Source organism: Danio aesculapii, chromosome 16 (assembly GCF_903798145.1).
Source record: "Danio aesculapii chromosome 16, fDanAes4.1, whole genome shotgun sequence".
NCBI lineage: Eukaryota > Metazoa > Chordata > Actinopteri > Cypriniformes > Danionidae > Danio > Danio aesculapii.
Genome location: NC_079450.1, coordinates 31,319,989 through 31,327,894, shown reverse-complemented (window position 1 = coordinate 31,327,894; position 7,906 = coordinate 31,319,989). Strand labels below are relative to the sequence as shown.

The window sequence follows — 7,906 nt, the reverse complement described above, 5'->3', positions numbered from 1 at the left end:
GTTATAACGATAAACATCAGTGAAACTTTAGACAAGTGACGGAGCTAAAGAGTTTGAGTTAGAGAGTCCAAATTTGTTGTGGTTGAAGATCAAACTGTCCTCTATCAGAGTACCAAAGTTTGCCCAAATGCTTCAAACGGTTCATAAGGCTGCCATTTACGACCCAGAGCTGAAAAAGAAGAAGAAGAAGAAAAAGATGATGAAGAAGAAGAAGAGGAAGCCAGAATAATAATGATAACTGGAACGGATACAAAAAGTGCCTACGCACCTTCGATGCTTGGCCCCTAATTATACAAAATAAGGCAATCATTCTGGATCCTGTTCATTGTTTTATGCAATAGACATGGAGATTTTGTCAGCAGATGAGGTCCAGATCTTTAATGTACTCATTAGAACCAAGTTCACTCGAGCTGTGGATAATTCCTACATTGTAATGTCCTGTAGTTGTACCAATCACTTGTAAGTGTCCAAATTAAGCGGAGGCAGCCAATGTTGGGCTAGAAGTTTTTTGCAGAAGTTAAGCCAGCCAGTCAAACTGCTTTTTTAGATAAGAATATTGTAATGGCTTAGTAGCAAGTAATTTGATCACAGATTATTTTGTTCTTTAAGATAAAAGGGCCTTTGGAATGCTTACATTCTTTCTCATCAAAAACATGACTATGACACCTACAATTGCTGAATCATCACAACTGTAGTATCATTCACATTGACATGGTTTGGCTGGACAATTTGGATTTAAATGATGAATGATAATGATTTGCATATGTTTATTAATCCTTCAAAGCGCTGCAATCAAATCTGCGTTTGATCAAGAGAGATTCAGTTTTTACACTCTTTAGTTGGTTACAAACAATTAAATAACACAGAAGCACTGGGAGAACAGTTTATAGTTCAGATACAAACACTGATGCTTATAGTAAAGATTAAATTTACAGTTTAATGGAACTTGATGCCGGTGAATGTTGTAGCAATTACATTGTTTAACCAATAGGGGTGACAAACAACCATCAAAATTATGTCACTGAATTATGACAATATCACATGAAGTTTTATGCATGAATTGTTCAATCATTTAATGAAAATAAATATGATATTTTGTACAAGATGTTAGATTTCTATATTTTTCAGCAACAGTAGCAAAGATTATTTTTATATTGATTTTTTTCAGCTGGTTCTTTCTTGATTTTTTTATAAAAATTACAGGTTCTAAGTTATGTTTGTTGAAACCAATGATTTTTGCAGTAATATTTTTGTATAAATTGAAAGCAATTCACATTTGTCTTCTCCCTTTTTTGCTGATCCGATCTGTAACTCAAAAACAGTAGTGTGATCCGAACCGTGAGATTTGTGATCCATTACACCACTACTATTTTCGGTCGCAGAGGAGAACTTTGTGATAAACTGTTCCAATGAGCACTTTTCTTCTATATGGAGCTGCCACAGATGAAGCAATGATCACACTGCCGTTATCTGAATACACCTGAGTCACCCGAGGCTTTTCAGAGTGGATGTTCTCAATCTTGATTACCTATTGGAGGAAGTGGAATCATTATTCATTTTTAGAGGAAACTGCTTCATAGCTGTGAAATAGTAATGTAAAATATTGGAGAGAGATTAAGAATGAGATTTCATATAACCAATTCTAACAAGTCATCAAATTCTAAAACACTAACAAATTCAATAAGCACACTGACAAAAGAGTACTTTCTAAAAAAAAATATGTATTTCCAGCAAACATAGAAAACAAATACACACACACCTCAGAGCCAGGTGGATCATTTGGATCCCCAAGCATGAACTTGAAACCATTTGGGTGGCAACCAATCCACAGATCTCCAGACTCACGGTCCAACTCAATGTTGTCAGCAAGTGAGCCCACATCAATCTCCTGAATGAGAAAAAATTTATATAATATGAAATATATTATAAGTAATATTAAATACCCAATCACACAGTCTTTATTGCCGGTTTTGAAAGTCACTATGTCAGATTATGCAATTTTGTCTTAATAAAATCTTGACTTATCGTGGGTAACAAATGTGCCAGACTACATGTTCCTTTATGATCAGTCATCCCGTGACATCTACAACAAGCGTTATCTCCCAAAGCACTCACAATTGTTGCTATAACGATATTTCTTATCTTAATTTCAATGTTTTTTTTTGTTTATATCAATAAACACTGATACTTGCTGACAACTAGGCTATATTACTTAAGGGGATTCATTATGACATTTATCTTAATATCAAGATATTTTCATTTAAATGTAAATGTATATTTTCCAGCCTTGGGTTGCTTATTTTACACTCCCTCGCCTGAACTTGCGGTGAGTGAGACGGAAAAAATTAAAGCACATCAGAAGCATGGAAAAATCAGATGCTCAAGACAGAATAATGGCATATTTTAAAAAAAAATAGCAAATATATGACAGATGTTTGTGATACAACAATTACAGTGGAGCATTAATTAAATTCTTATTTTCCACAGAGCAGAACAAACTATACACCTGAACAGTCGCGAAGTGGAGGGGCACAAACCAAAATATAATTTGTATATTTTTCTTGGAAAAAACATCTTTTTAAAATGAATTTCGTTTGGTAGAATTTTTATCTTAATTTTAATGTATTTTTTCAGCGCCAAAGCACAAACTGGTTTGTTAAAGAAAATACAATTCAGCCTCAATAAAATTCAAGTGAAATATTCACAGTTTCAGAGAAGCCTATATTAAACGGTTTTCATTTTTAATGACAAAACTATCTATTGCGGGTGAGTTTCAACTGAATTAGTTTAATCAAGTAATTTGAATAAGCAAGACCAGCTTTTTTCAATGTATTAGTAGCGCTGACATGTTTTCAGAACAAAACTGAGAAACTTGTTGTGAAAATGGAGATGTCAGCATATTTGTGCCAGTCTGTCAGATAAAATTGCCTAAAACACTTCAATATTTTAGAGAAAGTAGTTAACGTTTGTATAACCAATGATTGATCTTATCCACCCAAGACCCACCCATAAGTAAATATGCAGCCTATTTTTTGATTATCTGACCCACTGATTAACGGCAGCACCCGCAGATATACAGTAACTGTTGGATTACGGATATAGCGGTGTTTACCTTGACACGAGACAGCACAGTGTTTTTCTTTATTTCCAGGACAACAACTGAGTGCTTCAGAACATCTGACACATACAAATATCTGAAACAAATAATAGTTGCTTGTAATAAACACACAAGGACTTAAAGGGGTAGTTCACCCAAAAATGAAAATTCTGTCATCAGTTACTCACTCTTCACTTGTTCTAAACCTGTTTGAAAGCCGGAAAGCTTGTTTTTCCAACTACGGAAGTCAATGGTTGCAGATGTTCAGCTTTCTTTAAAATATATTCTTTTGTGTTCAACTCATAGAGGTTTTGAACCACTTGAGGGTGAGAAAATGTTTATTCTTTGAGTGAACCATACCTTAAGAAATGTATGTTGCTTTGATTTATGCACACTTTACACTTATTTTTTTAAACTTGCCTTTTATCAAGGGAGAGGTTTATGCCGTTGGCAAGTAAGAATCCGTCTGCCACAACCTGCACAGTCTCAGGACTGTAATAGATGACGTCACACCATGGCAAAGTCAAGAAATTCTCCACTATCTTCAGAATCTCATTAGAGAAGTAATGATCATTGGTGGCATAAAAGCTTTCAGTCCCCACAGCCACTATATCATTCACACTAACAAATACACACACAATATATCATTTAATTTCTGGTGAGTTTTATGGTAACAGTAACATTATGGTTTAAAGCTGCAAATACCTGTGCAGTAGCTCATGCTTGATGGTCTTGATGTATTTAAGAGCATGTTCATCCTTAACAAATTCAAAAATCTCCACTTGACTGTTTCCTCGAGGATGATTAATAACAAATAGGTATATGGCACCATCTGCAGAGTGAGAGTTGGAGAGGATGAATTCTAGTTCTTTATGCAAGCTCATTTAATTACATATTTGACCAATAGAAGGTTACTTTTTCCATTTAAGAAATATATGGTATGTTATAAAATAATTAATAAGATTTGTATTCAGATAACTAGTTCCACATTTACACATATCAATTAAAAAACAACCAGAAATGCTGTATTATGCATGCCAGGCCAGTAGATGGTGATGTTACTTTGCAAAGTAACACTATGTGCCGGTGGAAATACACAAGAATGCATTCCAATCAGAAGGCCTCATCCCTATCCCCTTATCGCTTTGAAGGTCTTACCCTCTGAAGAGACAACTTCGAAGGGATTAGGGCATACATGAGGCCTTCCGAATAGAATGCACATGGGGTAAAGTTTAGGGATTGTGTTTTTCGGCATGCCTCCTTTAATAATCATATGTAATTGAACGTATAAATTAGCCACTTAATATAGTGTGTTGCCTTGTGAGATTGAGCGGGTTGTATCCTTAGAAATTCTTCATTCCAAAAGGCCTATCAAAGTCGCCAGGTTTGCAAACTTCAGTTTGGAACGGCATTTCAATATGACAAACACGACTGCTTTTACTGATATAAAATGCATAATATACTTCATATAAATGGCAAACCTTTGTCGTCTGTGTACACACTGATTCCATGTGGATTAAAAGTGTCTTGGTCAAAGTCTCCTTTGATGCTCAGCGCTTTGATTTTCGGTTCAGAATCCAACAGATTTAGTGTGTAGATTTTTCCAGGGTCATCTGAACAGAATGGTAAACCTGGAGCCTTCACACCCTATGTTTCGTTGATTATAAATCATTAGGCACTGTCACAGTACAAATAGGCTACACTAAAACCATTCTCACACTATTACATCTGAATGTATGAACATTTTTACTACTTGCACATAGCATTTGTTTTGTTTGTATGAACATGACGAAAAAATGACAAAAAGGCATAGCCTATATATAACTGCTGAATCCATACAGTTTTGTAGATGTATTCACATACAAAATGGCTGTTTTTTATTTAAGAATTTACTCAATAGTTAATTGCATAGGAAAGATTGGGAATAGTAGTAACATTTTTGACATTTTCTCTATATCCTTAAGATATTTTAAGCATATTTTAAGCAAATTATTTACAAGTATCTGTTAATAAGTGGCATAAATGTTATCTTTGCAGCACAAAAAAAAACGCGCAGTTTAATTTTAAACAGAATGAAAAATGTTACAATTCACCCAGTAGCCTGTGTTAGTAGTAACACTCTGAGGTGAGAAGTAACATTATGGGCCCTATCATCCAACCGGCACAGCATACGTGATTTTCTGCTATTTTCAGACTAGCACAGCTATCATTTCCATGTTTTGCGCTACATTGTTTAAACAGCAAATCCCTTTCCTCCATATTGTGGACACATGGGTGTGCTGTTTCTGTCTGAAAAGGAGCTGTATTAAGGCACATCGTTAGCGCGTTGCTATTTTGAGGCAACTGAAATCATTGTCTCATTGACCAACAAAAATCTGGTCTAAAGTCAATGGCGCAGAGTTCTTTTTTATTTAAAGAGTGTGTTAGTAATGCGTCTATGTGGGTCCAAAACGTGCATACATATGGCTTAGTAGACACTGAATGTATAGCAATACACAAATATGCTTACATCTGAAAAACAAAGGATTAAAATGTAAAAAAAAAAATTTTGACATAAATATAAAAACCACTTCCTCCTACCATGCCTTCTTCACCTGTGGAAGGCTTTGAAATCCAGCTCTGTTTAGTCAGTTTATTCATGACGATTTGCATTTGTTTATTGCTATTATTAGTAGTAGTATATATTATATGCATATTTATATTTGTTTTAATAATAATAAGTTTAGATTTGTTTACCTGTATGGTTTTGGAGATGTATACTATATAAGCATAGGAATAGGACGTGTGTTTGATATAACTCAGTTTTTTGACCACACTTCATTATTATTGTTCATTTATTTGTTTGCTGGAAATTAGGACTGAATTTAGAAATAGTTTTGAAACAAATCTTTGCGCTTAACAAATGAAATTGTTGAGTTGAGTGCGTACAACACCGTTTCCCTACTCCCCGAAAGTAAAGGAATAAAAGTAAAAGTAAAAAGAAAGTAAAGATGTAGATTCTGTAGATGGTCTTTAACTATTTTCTCACTAGTGAAGCATTTAGTTTTTCCACTTACAAAGTCCACCATATAAATAGCTAATAAACCAAGGCATTACACAACTGACTCTTACAGGGAACGGGAAAAGAGACTCAAAAGTGGATTTGGACACACCCTAGTGCTTTTGCGCCATCAGATTTTAAAGATTTTTATTCAACTTTGAGCTTTCAGTAAAATTGGAGTGTGACTCTGTTACAAAGCCGAATAAAACGTTGAAATGTTCATCAGCTTCAACAACTGAGCACTATTTGTGTGTGCAGCTTCATGAGCCCAAAGAGGACAGTTGAAATAGAGTTGATGAACCCCAACTCAGTTGTCACCTCCCATTAGCTTATGTCTGGTCTCGTCTGGACCAAAAAGCTGACTGATAAAAGGGTGCGCCTTCTGCAACTGCATGAAAGGGTTCCTTGTTTAAAATGGCAAAACCGGAAAAGTGTAAACAAAGCAACGTTTAGTACAATTATCACAGTAATTGTTACTCAAATATGTCTGATAATCTAATAATCCATATTGTTTGCAAATATTTGCGAAATATAGCGAAAATACAGCCAGACTCTTTTTCTTCTTGGCTTGCATTGTTTGCTTATGTTACTTCACTATGTTACACACATTTTCTAACTGGTTGTTAAATAACCAGTCAGCAATGCTGATTCTACATGCTAGATTGGGCCAATGAGCTCTGACGTTAACCCGATGAGAAGGGACCAAGTGTGGAACACGCCAAACCAACTAGCCGGACTAACACTGATCGACTGTCGGCTTGGTTTGTCTCAACCTAAAAACATTATCATTTGACTACAAATCATGCATTTCTGTCCCAAAAATAAAATATAAGTAAAAACTATTACTTTCTTTGGTCAAGTGTAGTTTTTCCATCTAACATCTGCTGTGTCTGTCACAGGGCTTTTTTTGTTTGTGAAATGAGGACTAATCTAGGCATGTGTGAAGTGAATCAACTGATTTGTTATAGAAATTGGAAGTGCTACAACTGACCCTTGTTACAACTTTCCCAGTCTTATGCTTAGTCATTGTGACATACCGTACTCAGAAAAGCTAATCCATCGTCAATTATGGTGATATCTTCAGACCCACATTCTGTTTAAAACATGAAAATTTACACAATGCATTGTGGAAAACACACACATATGAACATGACCTCATTTGCACGGTAAGAAATGATAGTACAATGGCAGCAGTGAGAAGCTGAGCTGCTGATGAAAGGTGTACACTTACCAATGCCTTTTATGATGTGACAGTTGGGAAGGTAATTCTGGGTTAGTTCTCTGTAGGAAAGCGCTACGTGTCTGCAAAGAAGATAAAATTTAAACGATTTTACTATGGTAATTGTCATGAAATGTGTAGCTTGTTCTATAGTTTGCGAGTGTCACAAAACTCAAGCTAAAAAAATCCAAACGAAAATCTTCATTGCTGCACGCGAAACGTAATTCGAAGTTTATTGAATTGAATGTGGAAATATTTGTAAATATTGACAAACCTCAGAGTGACGAGCCTTTCTCCGATGAAAACTGCCAGAGCAACAACAGCTAACGAGAGAACTGCTAACTTACCCATACTGACTGAAACACTCAAATATACTCTATCAATATAAACACGAGACATTTATCAGTGTTGCCATGTGCTCGTATTTTACGCACTTTGAACTACACTTCTTGCATATCTTATCTCTAAATCGAAGGTAACTTTATTTCTTGGCATATATACATATTATATTTGTATATTATTATTCTTTGTTTTCTGAATAAACCTCCAA

General features: G+C 35.0%; 1 protein-coding gene across 1 annotated transcript; it reads right to left on the bottom strand.

Moving 5' to 3' along the window:
* Nucleotides 1-917: 917 nt before the first annotated feature.
* Nucleotides 918-7,771, bottom strand: pon1 (paraoxonase 1). The gene is made up of 9 exons (XM_056474889.1): nucleotides 7,631-7,771; nucleotides 7,369-7,439; nucleotides 7,175-7,230; nucleotides 4,579-4,744; nucleotides 3,803-3,929; nucleotides 3,518-3,718; nucleotides 3,113-3,194; nucleotides 1,760-1,888; nucleotides 918-1,528 (listed from the first exon to the last, which is right to left on the bottom strand). Exons 1-9 carry the CDS (start codon nucleotides 7,753-7,755, stop codon nucleotides 1,367-1,369), a joined length of 1,119 nt encoding a protein of 372 aa, XP_056330864.1. The 5' UTR covers nucleotides 7,756-7,771; the 3' UTR covers nucleotides 918-1,366.
* Nucleotides 7,772-7,906: the final 135 nt, after the last annotated feature.

Excerpts from the sequence above, each read along its gene's own strand:
- pon1 (XM_056474889.1), bottom strand. The coding sequence starts at position 7,755 with ATGTCTCGTGTTTATATTGATAGAGTATATTTGAGTGTTTCAGTCAGT. Across the intron at positions 7,231-7,368 it reads TCACATCATAAAAGGCATTG|AATGTGGGTCTGAAGATATC; the intron begins GTAAGTGTACAC and ends TGTTTTAAACAG. Across the intron at positions 3,195-3,517 it reads AACCTCTCCCTTGATAAAAG|ATATTTGTATGTGTCAGATG; the intron begins GCAAGTTTAAAA and ends TATTTGTTTCAG.